The sequence below is a fragment of the Taurulus bubalis genome (genome assembly GCF_910589615.1).
Source record: "Taurulus bubalis genome assembly, chromosome: 10".
Taxonomy (NCBI): Eukaryota; Metazoa; Chordata; class Actinopteri; order Perciformes; family Cottidae; genus Taurulus; species Taurulus bubalis.
This window is the reverse complement of record NC_136598.1, coordinates 15891051-15912826: the sequence shown is the minus strand read 5'-3', so window position 1 is coordinate 15912826 and position 21776 is coordinate 15891051. Positions and strand designations below refer to the sequence as shown.

Below are 21776 nucleotides of genomic sequence, written 5' to 3'. Positions count from 1 at the left end.
TGGTCTATAAAATGTTATAAAATTGGGTAAGATCCCTGTTTCCCAACACCCAAAGATGGCGTCTTCAAATGTCTTGTTTACTGACACAAACGAATAAAGAAACCAGAATATATTTACATTTAAGAATCTGGAACCAATTTTGAAAAATTACTTAAAAGATTGTCAAAATAGGTGCTGATTAATTTAGTAGTAGACGACTAATCGACTAATCGTTACAGTTTATGTTGCATTACTCAAACTGCAGAGAGAAAAATCACTTAAATGACCCCCAGATTGCAGTAAACATACAAAATCAACTGGGAGAGAGGTCAACAGGCTTAAACATTTGTTTTCTATTGACCTCTTTTTCCCTGTATATCCTGTTTATTTGCCCGAGTAGAAACCGTTTTGCAAATAAGGTCAAAGTAAACAAGCGGGGTGACTGACACATGTTTCCAATGATTGTGAGCACACAGCCCACCATTACCTTTTCATTCCGTCCTCTCAGACCACAGAGGAAACATGAGGCTGTGGGCCGTCCTGCTGCTAGCTTTGCTGGCTCAAACTTTTGCTGCAGACGGTAAGTACAACATTAAAAATCACTTTGAAAGTTTAGAGAAGTATAGTGAGCATTTAGAGGAGTTTTGCTGGTTGTTGTTTATCCTTTAGTATTATTAAGACTTGCTAATCTGTGTGTCAAATGTACTGTGTCCTGCTTACTACATAAAGTAATTCACATTTAATCAGTCAGCGGTATCAACTTTGGGTGCCCTATAAGTAGACAATTGTTGCCATTAGGACTGCTACTAACAATTATATTAATAATAAGGTAATCTGATTATTTGAACAATTAATCAATTCATTGTTTAGTTTATAAAATGGTAGCAAATAGTAAAAAATAGTGATGTCTTCAAAAGGCTTGTTGTGTCTCGCCAGAGGTCCAAAAGTCTACATGTATTCCAAATTAAAATTATTAAATTGTGAAAAAACAACAATTATCCCATTTATTCGTTTTTTTTTAACTTAAAAAATTAAGACAGTATCAAAATAGTGTAATCTGTTAATCAATTCAGTGTTCAGCACTAATTACAATTCTGAATACAAACAAGGGTATACGATAAGCAGGAATGTAACATACAAAGACTACAATGATAAAGAACAACATATCCCATGAGCCTTTGCCATGGACATGCTGTCAAAGCCTAAATGTAACTGTATTGTTAAAAGTAGTAAATTCATATGGTCAGAGGTGCAAAGAATACATAAATAAAACAATAAAGCCAATCAAGCTCTCTTTCGCTTTCAGAGTCCTGTATGGGACGCTGTGAGAATGGCTTCAACGCTCAGAAGAAGTGCCAGTGTGACTCCATGTGCAAGTATTACAGGAGCTGCTGCTCTGACTTTGAGGTCACCTGTGGCATGACAAGTAAGAAACATCTCTGCTCATAATAACAGTAAAAATTCTGCACTGAAAGATGGTCACTGACATCACTTTTCTTCCTTAGCTCGCGGAGACACATTTGTGTTAGCAGAGGATGATGATGGTGAGCTGTTTGAAGGTACAACTACATCGCCTAGACGTTCAGCACACGACCAGTCTTTTGTTGTCAATGATGAGCTGAAGAAGCCAACACAGCAGCCCGTCTCAGACTTTGATCGCAGGCCACAGCACCATGCAGAAACAGCACAAGAAATGACTAAACCCCCTCGACCGATTGAAACCATACTTCAGAAAACCCCTGTTACACAGAAAACACCCATTTCACAGACAGTCCCACCTACACAGACGACCCCCTGCACAACTAAACCTTCTGCGACCGATGCAGCAGCTGAGACGACCACTGTTCCCGTCACAACAGCTGTCACCACTGAAGCCCCTGACCCAGACGCTGTGGTCTGCAGTGGGAGGCCTTTTGACTCCTTTATGCAACAAAAAAATGGCTCCATATTTGCCTTCAGAGGTGAGTGATCCCCTCATATTCAAATGTAGTAATTTGACCTTTTGAGAGAGCAAAACTTGAAGTATACGATCTTTGTGTTGTGGTGGAACATGCCTATGAACGTCTGTGTTTTTCTTCGACAGGGGAGTACTTTTTTGAACTGAATCAGAAGTCAGTGCTTCCTGGTTACCCAAAGCTCATAAAGGACGTGTGGGGCATCAGCGGGCCAATTGATGCTGCCTTCACCCGCGTCAACTGTCATGGGAAGACTTATATCTTCAAGGTGGGAACACAGGAAAATTGTTTTGTTTTGATAAATCATGTGTAACCCTGTTGTAATAACAATGTATTGTTTAAACTAACCTTCAATAGGGAAACAAGTACTGGAGGTTTGATAACGGCGTTCTGGATGATGACTATCCTCGAGATATCAGCGTGGGCTTTGACAAAATTCCTGATCATATGGATGCAGCGTTTGCTCTTCCTGCTCCTGGTCACAATGGAAAAGAGAAGGTCTATTTTTTCAAAGGTACAGCCAGATATATCCAGACATTTGTGTAAAAATACTTTGGTGAACATGTGATAATGTGGAAACTACTTATCCGCTATCGATCATAAAGTTACTTCTTGTTGGTTTCTACAGGGGATCAGTATCACACGTACGAGTTTTTGCACCAGCCATCCCATGAGGAGTGTGTCACCATGTCGGAGAGGTCTCCGTCCACGTTGTTCAGGCACTACACTGACCTATACTACAACAACTATGAACGTGGCATCGCCGCGCTCTTCTCTAGCTGTGAGTTGTGGCATTATATATTATTTGTATCTGTTTGAGGGTAGTGGCAGGTGTTGTACAGCCTAATGTTTTTCTAACCTCCTTTCAGTGCCTCAGCATACCGACAAACACCACTTCATTGACAAGGACTGGAAGGGCCTCAAGTCTCCAGTAGATGCCGTCATGGCCGGCAGAATGTACGTGCCTCCCTTGAGGTCCACACGACCCCGCAACGACGGTCAACAGCGAGGCCAGCAGTGGAACCAGCAGTACCACCAGTATGGACAGCAGTATGGACAGCAGTGGGGTCGAAGGAGGCAAAGCCGCTCTCCCTTCTGGGGGTCCATGGCTGAGCGGGGGATGAACATGGGCCAAGGCTTTGCAGAAAGGGGGATGGAAATGGGTCTGAGGTTGGCACAGATGAGGATGGAGATGGAAGAGAGGCTCGGACGAGACTGGGACAGACAGTGGAATCAAGACTGGGACCAGGACCGACGAAGAGATGGTTACCGTCAGAACAACAGAGGCAACTATGACTCCAGAGACGACAGGACGTATTGGGAGTCCATCCAGGGGATTCTGCCCATACAGAATGTCTACTTCTTTAAAGGAGGTAACACAGCAGGGACAGAGTCATCCGGTTAATATTAGTCATACAAAACAATTTAACAAAATAAATACTCCCATAATATTCATTGTTTTATCTACGTTCAAGGGTGAGGTGGTCATGTTACCCATTTAACCCCAGGAACATGTTTCAGTGTTCTTCAGACAGGCTGATGAAAGAAGACCTTTGTTAAATGAGTTACAGATGTTGAGAGCAGCTGGGAGGGCAGACAGGAACTAATTTTAACTAATTTTATCAAACTTTCCCGAGCTCTGTCTAGCCACAGAAGGCTTATTATAACTAGCTTCACATGATGTGTACTAGTCCAGATGACAAAGAAACAGATGATTAAAATCCCTGCAGTTCTAGTGTATTTATGCCTGTTTAAGTGGTATTGTGGGCTGTTATATGTGTGTTGATCCATGCTGACACTGATGACAAGTCTAAACTATTGTGAAGTTTTTTACTGACTGAGAGTGAGCTTTTCTTCACACAATGTGACCATAGAATACTCCAGAGATATGAAATGAATGTTGTTTCTGTGTTTTCCAGATACATACTCCAGAGTGGACCTCAGGACCAAGAGAGTTGACCTCGCCACGCCTCCATATCCCAGATCCATCGCCAAATACTGGTTTGGATGTTCAGACACCACTGGGGCAGAAAAGTAGTTTGAAATATCTGAGGTATTTTTACATGATCATTTGGACTAAGTTGATGTACAACAGATCATTAATTTTACCCAAACACAGGCTGTGCTGGCTGTTGAACATCAACTTTAGTATTCATCGATCAAAGTCCACACACAGCTGCTCCACACAGCAGTTAGCCTCAAAGTGGCCAAAGTTCAACTGGTTGATGAAACTCCTCTTGCCTCAGCTGACCTACTAAATTAAACACAACTATAAGTACTCATAACTACAGTATGCTCAATTGAGTAAGCCTAGAAGATATTGCAAATTAAATTTAAAGGCCACATTTTTATATATATATACAACAACCTCAAACATTTTATTTTCTCCTTAATAATCGTAGGCATATATACAGTGAAAAAACACATAAAACAAGGCTTATAAGACTTCATCCATCAAAGGGTCATAAACATTTGGCACGTGGTCGTACAAATTTTGAGTAATGAAAAAAATAAAATCTTTCCATTATAACCACGAGGGTTTTACTCAACAGCAGCACCATGTGACTGTCGCAGCAGAGGTCAGAGAGCACTGACAGGTGGGACTTTGACTGTCGGTTGTAAACGTAAAAACATTCTTACAATTCCAGTTTATGTAGCAGAGAACAAAATATAATAATACTATACATACATAGATGTTTAAAAGATGTACTGTATTACTCACTTTTGATTGCATATTCAGAACTTGTTACAGTCTGTCTTACTTGTATTTGCATCCATGATAAATAAAAACAACAGTGATCAAGGACTCAGTTCATGGTGCTTTAAGACTACTCTGATATTCTTCCTGGTACAACTCAGATGTCGTAATGTCTGTTTATCCGTCATCTGAGTCGAGAAGCAGACACTCGCCCAGATATTACAGTACTTGTTTGTATACAGTTTTTACATGGAGAAAAACACTTGTCACACAATTGTCCCTAATAATCGTGTTCATATAAGATTAGAGACACTGAATGCAACCAGTGGCATTGTTAGAAGTTACCAAAATACCACACCTGATATTCTGTTGCTTTAGTTTAATTTATATCTCAATCTGAAATATAAATGTCACACGTTTAATATATGTCATGTCGAATTTAATCGAAAGGTGAAGGTTTTTTTCAATCACAAATGCTGAATAAATGTGCATAAATGTGCAAGCTGTACAAACTACATTGTGTAACGAATAACACCATAATAAATCCCTAGTTTCCTTTGCGGCTGTATCTTTATAACTGCAGAGTAATAAATATGCAGCTGCGCTTGACTCTGACCTGCTGACGTGCTGTTTCTCAGAGGTTATGAGTGTGCAATCATGACATTTTCATAGCAGGGTTCATCATCCACACCTTTATTGGCGATGACCTCACTGAGACTCATAGCGTCTCCTGCTGGTCCCACAGTCAGGTAGGTGCCCTCAGTTGGTCCTGTACTAGGGTCACCACTCTCAGCCCTAAGATCTGACCCTGGGACAGATAAAACCACCTCTGGCACGCTCTCCAAAATGGACAGAGGCCTTTTTGGAGTGCCGCTCTCTGATAATGGAGTGTCATTAGCACCAGCTGTGTCAGCGGAGTTGAGAGCAGCATGCTTTCTCCTGATTGGCTTACATATTCCCACCTCCCCTACAGGTGGGCCTCCCTCCTCCCACACACTTGCCCGAGCTCCGAGCTTCCTCCTTGGTGGTTTGGTAATCCCTTCAGCTCCTTTAGGCTTTGGCCTGCCAGACTCCTGCTCCCTTTGTCTCTGGAGGCTTCCGATTCGCCGCAGCATGGCTTGAACTGGGCCTTCAGAGCTCGTCTCCGTCTTTGACATGGGCCTACCTGCCTTACCCACCGTCACATACACTGTGGTGACCTTATTTAAGACCCCCATCTGAGCATCAGATGTCTGCAGCTGGGTACCTTTATGAGCGGCTGTGGTGGACATAGCTCGCTTTCGTCCTGATGCCCCAGGGACATGCAGGGTGGCCCTGCAAGGGGTTCCGTCTGCTTCCTGGTCCCCTGGATCACAGCTGGAATCCTGATTGTCTGTCGTCTGCACATCGACTTCATCTTCCCCCTCCTCGCTCTCAGCTCCATCTTCCTCCCCAGTTCTAGCTGCACTCCCCTGACTTTGGAGGGCCGACAGCATCAAAACCCCCCAAGGTGACTTGGGTTTGTTGCGTGGCTGTCCGGGGAGAGCGCCGAGGTCCTGAGCCGAGCCACGCCTCTCCTTGGGGCTGAAACGGGTGCCCTCTGCAAAGGAGACAGACGGCCGCTTGGATTTGGCGATGCTGGAGGTGCGAGGGATGTTGAAGGGTGAGGTGATGTCCTCACAGCTAAAGCCGGATGGGTCTAAGAACATGTTACACTTCGAGCTCATCTCGTGGAACTCGCCGCACGCCACCGCCGGGATGTCTGCCAAAGAGACAGACAGAAAAGTCCAGAGACATTAGAAGAGATGGACGGGGAAGTTTGCAGTGGCAGTTCTGCTCACCTCCAAAATGACGGCAATGTAAGTCTGGTTCATCCCTAATCCTACCTTCTCTTGGAGGGATACAATAGAGCGCCTCTTCCTCCTCCTCCTCCTCATCACTGTCGAAGGACGACCCCTCAGTCACCCAGCCACAGGAAGGAGGCTCAATGAAGCTGTGGTTGAACGTCAGCTCTGGGTCATGGTGAGACACTGTGTGTGTGTGTGTGTGTGTGTGTGTGTGTGTGTGTGTGTGTGTGTGTGTGTGTGTGTGTGTGTGTGTGTGTGTGTGTGTGTGTGTGTGTGTGTGTGTGTTATGAAAAATAGATTAAATAAAAAAGAAGATTTGTTAGTCAAATCGATACACGGCTTATTCTCTATTAAAAGGTTTTCTAAAACAATTTTTTCTTATTTTGCACTAATGTTGTATACTCTGGTTGATGTAAATGTCTGTCCATGTTGTGAAATATGTCTTTGCTAAGTTTTAGCTCCATTCTCTCTCTTTAATACTGAAGAAATGTATCTTTCAAATCTTTCAAAAACTGTATTTCACCAATCCGAACAAAGATGGAGGATACGTTTCAAGATAAATGTATCTATTTCATTTCTTTCCCAGGAAGCTATTTAAACATGGTGGTCAACTAAGGACTGATCCCCTGAAAAAGAGGTAACCTACTGGTGCCCTACACTTTAGTAAGTTACCTAAATATTACTTAATAATTCATGCAGTCATTTCTCCAGAAAGTAACGGTTTAATAGCACTTGAATATGTCTTAGAACATAAAGCACCACGCCACTGAAAAACTTGTCCAATATTGTCCTTGCCTATATGTGCAACTTTTATCATTGAAGAGTTTGTACACGAACCATGAATGATGAATGTGTCATTACATTATGCAGCATTCTACTATAAATACTGTGCTGCAGGACTGACCAGTGACACGAGGGAGGCCAGAGGACCAATCAGAAATACAGGGGATGGCAGCACCGATGTTAGCCAGGACGCTGTAAACGTGATATTTCATCCGGACTGACCAGCCTCCATCAGCCACAGCCGCCCTGGAAGACAGAAGGTTCATATTGTACGAATTTCATGGTTTAATTTGTGATTTGTGATTTCAATCCTTGGTACTGAATGTCTTTCCACCATTTAAAATGTCATGATAATATCACAAATGCCATGTTATGGAAGAATTATTAAGTTAATACTTCCAGATTCTGAGTGTTGTTACATAAATAAGTCTCTGTTCTTTTCTAAAGATATAGCGGGTAAAGCTTACTGCTAGTCGTGGTTTAAAATCTAAGTGTTATATAAAAGTTGCTAATGTTTGCAATTCTACTAAATGCTAATACAGTTTGGTTAGTGGGACTAATACTGATAAATTAAGAGAGACAGACCTGTCTTTGCCATCAACAGGACCTCCTCCACAACACAAACAGCAGCAGAGCACAGCAAGGAGCAACAGGAGCAGAGGAACAAGCACACCTGCTAGTATAGCAGCTCTGCCACCTGACACACACACACACACACACACACACACACACACACACACACACACACACACACACACACACACACACACACACACACACACACACACACACACACACACACACACACAAATAAACATTTGATACCCTTCAGGGTCATACACTAGTTCATACACCAGATACACAGATGCTATTGGATGGATGGATGGATGGATGGATGGATGGATGGACGTACTGTTGGGACAGACACCAGTGACTGAGTCGCAGCTGTCCCCTTCACTACAGTCACAGGCTAAGGAACAGTTGAGGCCAAACTGCAGGGCGGGGCAGCTGCTGTTACAACTGTAGAAAAATGCAATTACGTCACCACAGCAAACAAGATATAATCTATTTCAGTGAACACTGAAAATAAACTGTAATGGCAAATGTAATTTAAAAAAATGCTGCGTCATAGAGAACAAAATTAAAGGGACCACAATGTTTTGCATGTTTTAACCTACTAACCTCAAATTTCATATAAGGTAACGCTACTGCCAACTATGCATTTACTTTAAATATGCTACTGTCTTGCAATGAAAAGTCTCCATCATCGGGGTTAAGAAACAAAAGCCTTTTGTTTTATGGGTTTGATCTCATGAAAACGCAGTGCTGTTTTGAGGCTTTTTCAGACTCCAGAGGTGCTGCATTACTATGCAATGGTAATGGGAGGTTCAGTTTAGTGGTTTATGGGTTAAAACATGCAACACATTATAAAACAAAGTATAGCGTATGTATCAATTAGCAGCATAGACTTAGCTGATGTTTGACTTTGAGTTGGCCTAGTCTGTTTAGCTAAAGTTTGGTTAAAACCTCAAACTGTGTATCACTAGAAAGCATTTATCTCAGTTTAAATATTTGCACACAAATGTATCATGTATGCTTTGACACTGCACTTAACACTCACCTCTCTCCCTGAAATCCTGGCTGACACACACATCTTCCTGTCACGTGATGGCAGTCACCATGGGAACAAGGACTACACAGGGAGCTGCAAGCATCTCCAAACGTACTGTTGGAGCAGGCCTCCTCACATCTGGGGACAGGGAGCCGTGAAGTACACAAATAAGGAATCTAATCCTATACTAAATAAGCAATCTAATCCTATACTAAATAAGCAATCTAATCCTATACTAAATAAGCAATCTAATCCTAACCCCACAACATGTGTCCCAATTGTAACTTATTTACTTATATGTGTGGATATTGCTCCACACATATAAGATCGAATGGGCATTGCAGGCAGAAAAATACTTTTCTTTCCATTTTCATCTTCATCACACTCATTTTAAGTCCATATAAAGTACACACTGTAACGCTGGCTACTGAAGAAGCGTGAAGATGCAAGCAAAGACAAGATCAAGGAGCAGCTTAACGCAGACTTTAACCATCACCTAAGGCTGTATATCATACCATTGGTTTTGCATGTATTAGCACATTAACTATGAACTGTAATTAACTTTATGCTACGACCAATTCTTTCCACAGCATACCGTACGTACACATTGAAAAATCCACAACTGATCCGGTAACCTTCACCGTGACTTAAGTACAACAAGATCAAAAGTGCTCATGTACGCCTAAACATGAATGCACACCTGGGTCCAGTCCATCCAGGGTCACACCTCCAGCATTTCCCAGTTTTTGGGTCACAGGGCTCGTTATTCCTGCAGCGTGGACACTTCTCCTGGCAGCCGTCTCCATAAGAACCAGACGGACACGGGCGGTCGCATAGTGTGCCGTTCCAACCGGATTCACAGGCATCACAGGAGCCATCGGTGTCAGAGCAGAGCTGGTTGTCTTTACAGAAACCACAGCTGAGAAGAGAGAGTCACCAGTAACACACAGGTAGAGAGTCACCAGTAACACACAGGTAGAGAGTCACCAGTAACACACAGGTAGAGAGAGTCACCAGTAACACACAGGTAGAGAGTCACCAGTAACACACAGGTAGAGAGTCACCAGTAACACACAGGTAGAGAGTCACCAGTAACACACAGGTAGAGAGTCACCAGTAACACACAGGTAGAGAGTCACCAGTAACACACAGGTATTTAAACAAACAAATGTATCTACTGACACCCACCTCATTTTACAACCCCTGCCGTACTTCCCAGCTTCACAGGGCTGGTTGCAGAACATACCATGGTACCCCGGGTGGCACAGGCACTGCCCGTCGGCCGGGTTGCAGCTGCTGTGTGTGAAGTCACAGTTACATCGCCGGTCACAGTTGGGTCCCCACCAGCTTGCCTCGCACTCACACATACCGGTACGCTGGTTACACGGCGACAGGTAGCAGTTGCAAGTGGCGGGACATTTGAGCCCCCAGTGACCCCTGTGGCACTGACACCGGCCCGTAAGCTGGTCGCAGCCGGGGCCCGCAGAGCCCACGCCGACGCACTGGCACGGCTTGGAGCAGGTTGACGTCCACCAGCCCTCGATGCAGGTGCAGTTTCCGTGGACGGGGTGGCAGTGGCTGTGCCGGGCGCACTTGCAGGCGTACTGGCACAGTGGACCCCAGCGGTTGGGGTTGCAAGTGCACTCACCAGTGATGGGGTGACAGCGGCCGTGTGGGTAACACGGACACACCTGGCGACAGTCTGGAGCCCAGAACTCAAGAGGACAGCCTGGTGGCCAACAAACAAACATAGAGAATGCATATTAACACAAATACTGTACAAAACAACACATTTATAATGGTGGAATGTAACTAAGTACATTTACTCAAGCACTGTACTTCAGTAACATTTTGAGGTACTTGGGTTTAAAGTGAGTTTTTCCATTTTATGATACTACTTCTACTCAATTTAGAGAGAAATGTTTTACATTTTACTATTATAACTAATAAAGGGTTTCTTTTCAGATTAGGATTTCCCCACATAAACATATGATAAAGATTAAACCAGAGGCTCCTAACCTTTTTGTCTTATGACCCCTAACAAAAAACGCAGCGTCTAGTTTGGGCGCAAAGTTTATGAGTTGGTGAAGGTTCGACTAAACCAAGATTTCCCCGTACTTCCCAATTGGCTGATTGTAACTTTCAGAGTTAGACCAAAAGGGGTATAATTCCCTTTTTTCTTTTCTTTTCTTTTTAAAGGAAAAACATCTAGCAGTTCAATCTAGTGATGGGCTGCATAATGATACATCAGTCATATGGGCAATATTCTACAGAGCAAGTACTTTTACTTTGTTTTAAGTACATAAACTGAGAAGACTTTTATACTTTCACTTAAGTAGGGTTTTAAATTCAGAACTTGTACTTGTAAAGGAGTATTACATCAGTGACCCTTAATGGTCATTTTTACACAATACAACTGAAATAGTTTGTGCATTGTAGATCAAACTGACAAAGCAGACATGTCAACTAATTGATGCTAAATAGCTCCTGTTGTTTAATGTAACTCACGTGTTTTACAGTGAGCGCCGTAGTAACCAGGTGGGCAGCGACACACCCCAGGATACACACAGATCTCATCCTTCAGGCAAGCCTGCTCTCCCTCACACACAGCTACAAACACACACACACACACACACACACACACACACACACACACACACACACACACACACACACACATATATACACACGCACAGTGAAACACCAGGAAAACAAAGAAAATACGGAGGCAGTAAAAGCATAATTCTTGCTTCTGTCCATTAGGGTAGTTAAACTCACGTATGGTGCACTCTTTTCCCTCTTGACGCCATCCAGTGCAACAGACCAAGGTTGAAGAGAGCCTAAATACCCAGAAAATAATCAAATTAGCCTGACAAATCTCAAACTAGCCTGAGAAACAAATTAAAAGGAGAAGAAGTTGTACAAATGTGGCCTGTATTCAGACTGAGGAGCTGTCCAGCTTAAAACTCCGTAGAGCTTTTTTTGGAAAAACCTTTGCTCCAAGGAATACAGTTACTCACAAGAAGAGTATTAATATTGTGATTTTTTTCCCCTGGGATGTTAAAATCCAAACAGGAAAAAGGTGCGAGGGACGGTAAAGTTATACCTGATATTGTGGCAGACGTTCCTCCCAGTAGGATCCAGTGATTGAGAGGAGGACAGCGAGCAGCAGAGCAGAGCACTCAGAGCTCTGAGGAGAAACTTCATCTCCACACGAAGTCTGAAACCAAAACCCAGCGACCGAATATCTTTGTCTCACGTCTTTGTGTCCAGTCTGTTCCTGACTTCGTTCTCTCCTCCCAACTTGTTCTCTTTCCAGTCACAGGGAACACAATGAGAGGCCGTATCTCTCTTTCTGTCTCCCCTCCACCCTTTCCCTTCTTCTTTCTCTCCACTGAGTCGTCTCACTGCAGCCAAAGAGGTCGAAGCCCCCGGGTTTCCTCTTCCCATTTCCTGGGGAAGTGAGAGCCACTTCCTTCTATTCAGCCAGACACAGAGCTTTTTAAAGATGGGCGAACACTAACACACAAAACTCGCCGCACACACTATAGGGGTTCGCACAAACTCAGACACACACCCCCTGATGTTCACCTTTTTCCCAGAATCTATTGTTGACAGTCTTCCAGGACATGATGAACGCCTTCACCCTCCTTATAAGTCTTGAAAGTCAGTACAAAGGTGATCATGTGATCACTTTGAGCTCCTGCTTTATTTCAATAGCCACACAATTTGGTGCACAATGCCATTGTTAAGATCTAGTCTTGTCTATTTTTCTTGAAAAAAATGCATAGTGATCATTTCTATTTTTGATAAAATGCTGTGTTTAATGGATTTTATTGAATCTTCAAATCTCAACATAACAGAAAATCCACATTTTTAATGTTTTTTTTATCACATTTCATCAAACAAATTAACTTATATGGCAATTGAAATATTACCATTAACCATCTGTTTTGTCAGTAAAAACCTGCTTAGAAAAATAAACACACAGTATTTTAGGAAAACATGCTCTGATTTGAAGGTCATACATTGTCTCAACAAATACCCCACTGGTCTGTCAGTCTCAGTAGTTGTATGATCAGATTTAAAGGTTCAGAGTGTAGTATTTGGCGGCAACTAGGGGTGAGGTTGCAAATTGCAACCAACGGAAACCTCTCCATGGAGCCAAGCGTGTAGGAGAACTGCGTTGGCTGACGAGAAAATGTGAATGGTGAATTGCTATAGCCGGTGTTTGATTTGTCCATTCTGGGCTACTGTAGGAACATTGCAGCCGGCTCTGTGCAGCGGACCCGCTCTGTATAAACACATAAACAGCTCATTCTAAGGTAAGGAGAAGTGAGTATTCTTATTTTTAGGTGATTATACACTAAGGAAAACATACTTAAGGATACTATATTCCATTTCTGACTAAATAGATACCCCAAAATACTACACACTGTTCCTTTAAGAGGGAACCGGGTAAAGATTGTGCTTGGACATACTGTACATATACACATGCACAGTTATGGCACCAGCATCCAACACACACTGGCCAAAGGCTTGGACTCTCTGCAATGATGGTGAATTAAGAAAATATATTTTAAAACAATACACGCAGTAAATTAAGGCTCACAGGGTTAAAATGCACTCACTGCTGGAAGAGACTGGTAAAATGACAACAACTTTCTTTTTTTCTGTTGTCCTTAAGCATAAAAGTGCTTCAAATCAAGTTAACAAATGGCTTAAAAATTCCCCAACTGAGGTGAAAGTTAGTTGATATAATAGTGGTAAAATCTTGATCGTAATCAAATAAATCAACATCTTCTTGTAGAAGAGAGGTGAACTTAACACACACACTGCTTCAATATTACTAGATGGGAGAGTTTCATATACATTTCGTAATGTCTTTGGTTGTTGTTAAAATAGTTTGAGGATCTATATAAATATATATGCGCAATAACCCATTTTGCACTTTGTTCATGATAAAAAAAATACATTAAAAGATTGTTGTATTTATACTTGAATCTACATGGAATTATCTTTTTTGTGGTTAAAAGTATCCCTCTGTACTGTATATGCTGTATTACTAGTATACTATATATATATATATATATACTATACTTTTTGATCACTTCTCTGGAAAATTAAGGGGACTAATAGCAAGAGTAAAATTAACAAAAGGGGAAATGAAAGTAGCCTAGTTATGATTGAACTGAAGCAAAGAAAGTTTGTTCACTTCCATTCACTTTCTTTTTCCTCACACGCATAGTGCTTTTGTGTGATACACACTGGGGCTGCGTTCAAATGTCCACGTGATTTTTTCTCCTGAATCACATTTTTTTGTGACAAGCTGAGGAAGAAGTCTTGACTGAGGGAAGAAGGGTGTCTCACAGCGTGAACTCTGTGGTCAGTACCGGGCTCAGGGGGACGTTCGCAGCCCCGTCTCATCAATGGCCTCTGAGTCTCCGATGATTTCCCAAGTGGAGGCGGAGTTGCTCATGTGGGTGGGGCTTCGGCCGCTGCCCGACCGCGTCAGAAAGCCAAAGCTGCAGCCGAGAGAGTAGGAAAGACAGGCCTGAGGTCAGATCTGTTGTCAGGGATTACAGCTAAATATAGACCAGGATTGACTGAGATCTCAGGACAGTGACAGCGTCAGCACAGAGAGAGAGAGATGAAACCAATGCCTTAAATCACAGATAATGTCTGTATTGTTATTGCTCTTGCTTTGCATTTAATGAGGGTTGTAATGCATCTGTAGCCCAAGTGACGATGCAAAATGAAAAATAGATATATTTGACTAGTAAAGCCAAAAAGCCCAAATCAAATCCTGACCCGGCTGTATTTTCAGGCCTGACCAGACAGGAATTGTCAAGTACATTCTTCACTTAATCACATTCTCAGTCAGGAGGTTTTTAAGTACTTTCCCAAAGTTGCTGTGTCAATAAGATTTCCTTGCCTGCGAGTTAGACCCTGGAAGACTCGGTCCTTATTCTTCATTAGTTGAAGCGGGTTAACATCCTCTTAATATCTTAATATTTGCACATTTCTGTGAAAACAGACTTATTCTAAGGGTAATAAAAAATCTATCAAAATAAAAATCTATTTTCTCAAAGACAATGCGGTACATTAACTCTAAATTGTGTTTTAGAGTTGACATCTTACTTAAATAAAACACTGTAAGAACTTAAATTATTCCAAAGTAAGGCATCATGCTTCAGTTGTTAAATAGCCTTAAAATGAAGACAGTTCACATCCATCTGAGAACATTGGTCACATGTCTGACGTTTCCCTTCTTCTCTCCCATCCTTCAAGCAAACAACATGACGATAACCCTAAACTTTCATGTCAAGAGAAATCCTCCGTGTCTGAGTCAGTCTGACCTCTGTGTCAAAGGTACACATTGACTAAATAAATTAAAACATACCCACTGCTCATGATAGGAGCAAATGCAAATGATGCAAATTATATGATATGATGATTCTTCTTTGGACAAATTACTCAAGAGAAGCACACTGTATGTGCATCATATGCTTGTGTGTTTTGGTCATTTTGTTTGATTTAACACTGTAAAGCCGTGGGTGCAAGGAAAGCACTGTGCTGTGTGTTTTCAAGTCTGAGCGGTGCCGTGTAGCAGTGTCGAAGCTGTACTCACAGGTTTCGAATGCGTGACTCAGCTGGTTTGTCGGTGCCGTCAACTTCAGAGCCGTCTACTTCTGTCTGCCCAAACAGAGAACCCCTCTCCTCCTCGTCACTGAAGAAGAAACAAACTGTGATAAAAACCTTCTCTTGTGTACATATTTTCACACTGGCCTATTATTTCTGGATATGATATGATGAGTGTTTTTTAAGAGACCTGCTGCTGCAGTCGTTTGCACCAATGCCGAGCATCTTTGCCTTAATGAGCTTTCTCCTTTTTTTGATGGCAGAGCGGACGGCTTCTAACAGGAAACCTGGACACCTCTCTTCATTCAGGATCTCCCTGGAAAAACACACAATAATTTTCATTTAAACATTTTAAACACACACACACACACACACACACACACACACACACACACACACACACAGCAGACCCACCTCTGATAGTAGTTGAGCTCCTCCTGCATCAGGAAGAGGTTGGTTTTGAGCTCGTTCCTCTCAAAAATGATGTCGCGCACCTCCTTCTTGGTGAAGCACGGCCGATCAGGATCCTTCTGGTCAACTGTCGACTTCTTCTTGGACTCTGGGGCTGTTTGACTCGTACTTAACTGATGGGAGAACAGAGACATTAGGTTGCCAGTGATACACTCAGACACAAAGTGGGGTGAAAACAGCTAATGGAATTACCAGTACACACACTGCTGAGTACATCGGCGCCACTCTGCTACCTGAGCAGACAGCATGGTGAGTTTAGCTTGTTTTTGCTGAGTTTAGTTTAGTTTTTGGCAAGATTGTATGAAGTGACTTGCAAGGCGGCTTTGAGCCGATTGCCTGCATTCATCGTTGCTTGTTTTTTAGTTAGACTAGTGTGTATACGATGCCTTACAGGCCATTGGTGTGTAGACGGGGGTTAAGCCAATTGTGGGTTGTATTCATTCATTCACACAATACAGCAGTGGCTGTTGGTACACCTTTGTAGTTTTATTAGTAGTACCCTCTTTTACAACTTTACTTCCAGAACATTTAAGAATGAGTGAAGCAGCATAATTAGTTAAATTTTGACTTGCAGCTGAGGGATTTTTTACATAAAGTAAAGGACACATGAATAAAGGGTTTAAGAGTCATCATACCGGGCTGTTGATGTTGCTTTTGTCCAGCTGTGTTTGGAGGTTTTCTATCTCTTTGTTTTTCTCCGTCAGGTCGGCCTCCATGTCGGCCTTCCTCTCCACGGTGCTCTTCAGTTGGGCCTGCATCACGTTCTGCTTGTGTCGCAGCTCCGCATTCATCTTCATGAAGCGCTCCAACTGCTCCTGGAGCTGCGCACACACGCGCACACACACACACACGCACACGCACACACACACACACACACACACACACACACACACACACACATAAACTACTTTTAATCATGAGCAGCAGCAAGTTGACCTACTAAACAGGTTAAACATCAAACAGATAGTTTCCATATTTCCCACCAGGTATAAATATAGTTAAACTCAAAAGCAACAAGCCAGGGCTGAACCAAAAAGACAATCTATCGCAGTGGGTAAAAATGTCTACATGTGAGGAATGTGGAGCAAACGGACGGGAAGAAGAAATTAAACCATACAAGTGTAGCATTCATTTTGAGGATGACCAACATTATACGCATTCCTTTGAGCAAACTGAGAAACTAGTTCAGTTGACCATGAGCTGTTTCTATTTTCATAGATTTGAGTCAGTTATGGCTACTATCTAAAATCACGTGATATACGTGCCTGAATACACAGAGACTTGTGCAAACACTACAAGAACACACACAGTGGCTGTGTGGAGTGAAAACTCTGTCCAGACTTGTGTTAAATGCAGCTTAATCCTCAACCAGTTACTCTGCAGATGATCCCCAGGCTCTTCCCTCTTTCCCTGACACATTTCTTGTCTTCTACCGTGTTCATTGGTGTGGATTACATGACGTAGCTTCTCTTTTGATGCTGCATGTTTTACACAACTGTGTAATTATGTGAGAACAGATTTTATAAAAACATAATTTTAGCATGACAGTGAGATAATAAATACTATTGTTTCTATGAGAAAGCCAAGCCTTTCAGGAAACCAACCTTTGTAGCCACAGCCATGAATATTATAAAAGTGTTTGTGTGTTATAGGTGTTATGCAAGCTTTGTCTCTACTTTTCTCTTCAGACTAGAAACCAAGAGACCGACAGCTGCCAGCAGCTGTTTAATCAATTAAATTATGAAAATGTTTGAATGAGTTGAGAGCTGTTGTGTATCAATGTGTTGATACGCAGAAGAATCGCCATAAACATTTGCATTTGTTTTTTCCTCACCGCCTCTGCCTCTTTGGAAATGGTGGTTATCTCCTGGCCTTTGGCCCTCAGCTCATCTCTCTGCTTGTCCACCACCTCCTTCAGCTTCAGCATCACCTCTCGCTCCTGCCGCTGGGCACGGTCTGCACACACAAACAAAAAGGGTCAGGTAAATAACAGGGGCCCGAAAGGTACATCCTTTTTGAGAAACCTTTTTTACACTGACTGCTGGCTACAATTCTTGATGTAAATTTAGAGTAAAGATCCTTAATTGATGACAAAATTAAGATATGGAATAGGTTGTGTTATATTGTTGCATTATATAGTTAATTGATGGTTAACAAAGCCACTTTAATGAGTTGTAGAGTTGTATAATCTATTGTGTAATAAACTAATCCTGGGAAATGTGAAAAGTAGAGTGAAGACTGCATACCGGGAATGAAAATATACAACAAAACTACTTTCATTCCAGCTATTCCTAACATTTACATAGAGAAAATATGACCATAGTAATTCTGCAACTTCTGAGAAAGTGAAACCATGTAGATAGTGGTCAGAGTATAGTACAAACTAAATCAAGCCCTCTTCTGCAAGAAAATGTGCAATAATTAACAAGAAAAATAATAAATCTATAGGTTACTACTACATCCTAGCTAACTATCTCAAAGCGTTGCACACAATCTTGATGTTTTACACTGAGAGGTTCAGTTCACCTAAATTAAAATTAAAATCTGTATCTCTCACTTGCTTCAAGTAACTTGCCCCGCAGATTGTTTCAGTTTTATGTGCCCGGATTTTGAGATATGCACTCAGCTGAGTGAAGCATGGGAGCCCAACCGCAATCACATTCATAACATAAAATTAATGATCACGTTCATCTGCCTCATGGCTTCTTGTTAAATAAATCACCAAAGTATTAAGAAATGTTTTTCCTGTCAGTACAAGAAAACAAGAGTCAGCCAAGTCACTCCACCTTCCTGCTCACATTACTGTGGTAAGATTTTAACATGTTGAAATGCATCTAATTAAAACAAGAGAAGAGGTCGGCCTAATTACATCTTTTCTGTTTCACATTGCCAACTATCAAAACAAAACGTATTAAGTAGCTGTCAAATGTAAATTATGTTAACCAACAAGTAATTATTCAGCCTGAAACCATTATAACACCACTGTGCCAATGTTTTTTTCAGTGCATCGTCTGCTCTTCTGAGTCCTCTCCTACCTGTGACAACTTCTGAGGCTTTACCCCACAAAGTAACTGCACTATAAACATAGCAACAACCAGTTTGACTACTTTCAGCCTCAGTGCATATGACTTTTAACACACTGCTTTGGATCTGCACACATTGGTTGAGAAGCAATACTCATGGAAAGTACAGTTACATACAAAACTACAGCACCAAATGGCCTCAAAGTGGATCTGTTTAGATAAGAGCTAATGCCAACCCTTGATGGGTTTTTATACTCTAAGGATCATCAGTGCACTCACACCAAATGCAGATCCAATTCTCAAGCAATGAGGTAAAAATAATGCCAGATGTTTAATGTGATATCCGCAGTTATATGTTTTATGTTATCTTTTGTAACCCACACTGGGTATTGAGAGCCATCCTAAAATAACCAAGGCTACAACATTTCTAGTTTTGATAGTCCACTCAAGTCTCACAGATGGAAGAAATACTCACGATTCCCTCAGACTTTAGGAAATGTTAATGTGAATCTCCATTTTTGGGGAGGGATTTAAACTGTCATGTGAGTATATAAACAATATGTAGCATGTAATGGTGAAAGGATGCTTTTGCAATGATGTATTTTAGAGCTGATTTGGGAAGTAATTTACCCAAATGTCCAGTTTCCAAAAACCTTTATTCATATATATATATATATATATATATATATATATATATATATATATATATTTGACATTTAACATTACAATCCTGGGACCTACCTTCCTGTGCATGGCTGCCCTTGAGTCGGCTCTGCAACTCCTCTCTTTCCACCTGGAGATGCTGTACCTGGGCCTCCAACTCCTCACACCTCCGCCTCCACTGCTGCTCCTTCTGCTGCAGCTCCTGCTTGAGAGGATGGAAGACAGACTGTAAAACTATAACCTCAGAGATGTGAAATTTCACAGAAAAAAGACTTGATGTAATTGGCCTCTGTGCTGTTAAAATCTCAGGAGCATGTCATTATTTGGCTTCAGCAAAATAAGTTGTGTCCAAGCGGGTGTGTCAGTTTGCTGTTAAGTCAATACAGATGTTTTGTTAAAATGTTTCAGTAGAAAATTCGGACTTCTGAGAACCACACCTCTTCATTTACTTGTTTGTCATGCACTGATACTACGGATCAAAGTGTATAGAGTTATACATGCAGATGATGAATAAGCACTACCAGATGAGATGTCATGTGAAGGAGAGAACTGGCAACAATGTAAGTTTAACGGCAAAGAACAAATGATTTGTTACGCCTTTAATGTTATGGTTAAAGTATTTAAAAACAAGCCCTTTCTTTTTCTTCACAAAAAACATGTACACATGCAGTCCCACAAGAATGAAGTTTTTTGGTGTGTTATTTAACCATAACACAGCATGGTACACATGGCAGACTCCTTATGAGAGAGTACACTAACAACTTCCCTCTGGCTTTCCTTTACGGTACTCATGTCAAAGCAGAATGTTTGTCTTGTTTATGTCCCATAAGTACTCATTCAAGCGGCATGCATTACAATTATTTACAACACACTTATAACTGTAGCATGATGTGTATGCAGCATGACCCGAGCTGTATTCAAGTACCAATATGCACTTAACATATGCGGTTTGGGAGCAATGGAATAGCTTTTTTTATGTTTTATTTGAAGAGATTAAAAAGTGAGCAATATTTGACATAAATATTACTGTTTGTTTACTTTGCAGAAGGAGGTGCTACATATTAGGCCATGTTGCGCAACCATATGGATTCTGCTTGGGGGGCCCCAGGGCAGAATGGAGGCACTGAGGTCCTGTTAACCCTGATATCATGCTTATGTGCACATGTTAAACTACCTACTGGACCACATTTGTTTTGTTTTTTAGTATTTAAAAAAAATAACTGAGTAGTCTGCTTTAACTTTGATAAATAAAACCAAGAGCACCAGGGGAATTTATGCTGCTGCTGTACTTTTACATAATAAGTACATGTCTGACTCAATGGCTTCCCTTAAGCAGCTGATTAGCCAGCTGGCTTCTTTTTAACTAGCGCTATCAAATTAACTGTAGTTCATGTCACAAAACTCCCCGCAGTGTCGCGTTATCTAGTTTAACATGCATGTTTGGTTTTGTCAACAATCCGACATTTTTGTTTTCGCCAACAACGCATTTGGGATTCGTCGGCGGTCGACGGCTGGTAAAGTCCGTATCGGTCACCGCCTGTCAATTACCGTCCAGTTAACTCGAGGTAATCGTCTCGACACGAGGTTGTAACGACGGTACACCGTAGCGGGCTTGTAGGCACCCCTAACTCCCCGCGTCCCTCACCCGTATCTCATGTTTGTCGTGTCCCTCGTCGCTTTCCTTCCCCGCGCGTTTCTTCTGCTGCTGCAGCTGCAGCGTCTCAAACGTCTTCAGCAGCTCTTCCTCCTTCAGTTTGTGAGCGTGGTTCCTCGACGTGAAGTTCTCCAGCAGCTCCAGCACTTTCACTATTTTCGGCACCAGACCCACGACACTCTCTTTGCCACAGCCGTCGATCAGTTTCTCCACGTCGGTGCCGATCAGTTTGGCTATTTCATACACGTCGTCCACAGTTAGAGCCGAGAAAGCCCGGTGGAAACAGCCCTCCGTGGTCCTGGTCTCCGGGTGCGATTCAGGTGCCTCCATGTCCGGGTCACGACCGGCTCACTTCAACATGCTCCGCGTCTGCTACCGAAAGCGACTCGTCAGCGAGCCGATTATAGACGAATATAAATGTGAAAGTTTAAAGTGCACTCGTCGTTGAGCCCACGCTGCAGACACGCCTG

The 21776-nt window shown here is 42.1% G+C and overlaps 3 protein-coding genes across 3 annotated transcripts; 1 reads left to right on the top strand and 2 right to left on the bottom strand.

Moving 5' to 3' along the window:
* Window positions 1-501: 501 nt before the first annotated feature.
* vtna (vitronectin a) lies at window positions 502-3972 on the top strand (the record flags this gene model as incomplete). Its single annotated transcript, XM_079224498.1, has 8 exons — window positions 502-559; window positions 1286-1405; window positions 1485-1940; window positions 2063-2202; window positions 2292-2448; window positions 2563-2715; window positions 2804-3307; window positions 3854-3972. The coding sequence occupies 8 exons, from the start codon at window positions 502-504 to the stop codon at window positions 3970-3972; spliced, it is 1707 nt and encodes a 568-aa protein (XP_079080624.1).
* Window positions 3973-5144: 1172 nt separating this feature from the next.
* Window positions 5145-12075, bottom strand: scarf1 (scavenger receptor class F, member 1). The gene is made up of 11 exons (XM_079225427.1): window positions 11960-12075; window positions 11632-11693; window positions 11362-11463; window positions 10042-10582; window positions 9554-9772; window positions 8863-8991; window positions 8155-8261; window positions 7827-7938; window positions 7363-7487; window positions 6498-6641; window positions 5145-6373 (listed from the first exon to the last, which is right to left on the bottom strand). The coding sequence occupies exons 1-11, from the start codon at window positions 12058-12060 to the stop codon at window positions 5274-5276; spliced, it is 2742 nt and encodes a 913-aa protein (XP_079081553.1). The 5' UTR covers window positions 12061-12075; the 3' UTR covers window positions 5145-5273.
* A 2176-nt stretch (window positions 12076-14251) lies between these two features.
* Window positions 14252-21636, bottom strand: rilp (Rab interacting lysosomal protein; the record flags this gene model as incomplete). Its single annotated transcript, XM_079224864.1, has 8 exons — window positions 14252-14378; window positions 15485-15583; window positions 15686-15811; window positions 15910-16079; window positions 16602-16787; window positions 17801-17922; window positions 19731-19854; window positions 21298-21636. 8 exons carry the CDS (start codon window positions 21634-21636, stop codon window positions 14252-14254), a joined length of 1293 nt encoding a protein of 430 aa, XP_079080990.1.
* Between the last annotated feature and the right edge of the window lie 140 nt (window positions 21637-21776).

What these genes read in the sequence shown, in the direction of transcription:
- scarf1 (XM_079225427.1), bottom strand. Translation starts at nt 12,060, where the DNA reads ATGAAGTTTCTCCTCAGAGCTCTGAGTGCTCTGCTCTGCTGCTCGCTG. An exon ending in GGCAGGGGTTGTAAAATGAG is followed by an intron (nt 9,773 to 10,041) that starts GTGGGTGTCAGT and finishes CTCTCTTCTCAG; the next exon opens with CTGTGGTTTCTGTAAAGACA. An exon ending in CCTGGATGGACTGGACCCAG is followed by an intron (nt 8,992 to 9,553) that starts GTGTGCATTCAT and finishes CCCTGTCCCCAG; the next exon opens with ATGTGAGGAGGCCTGCTCCA.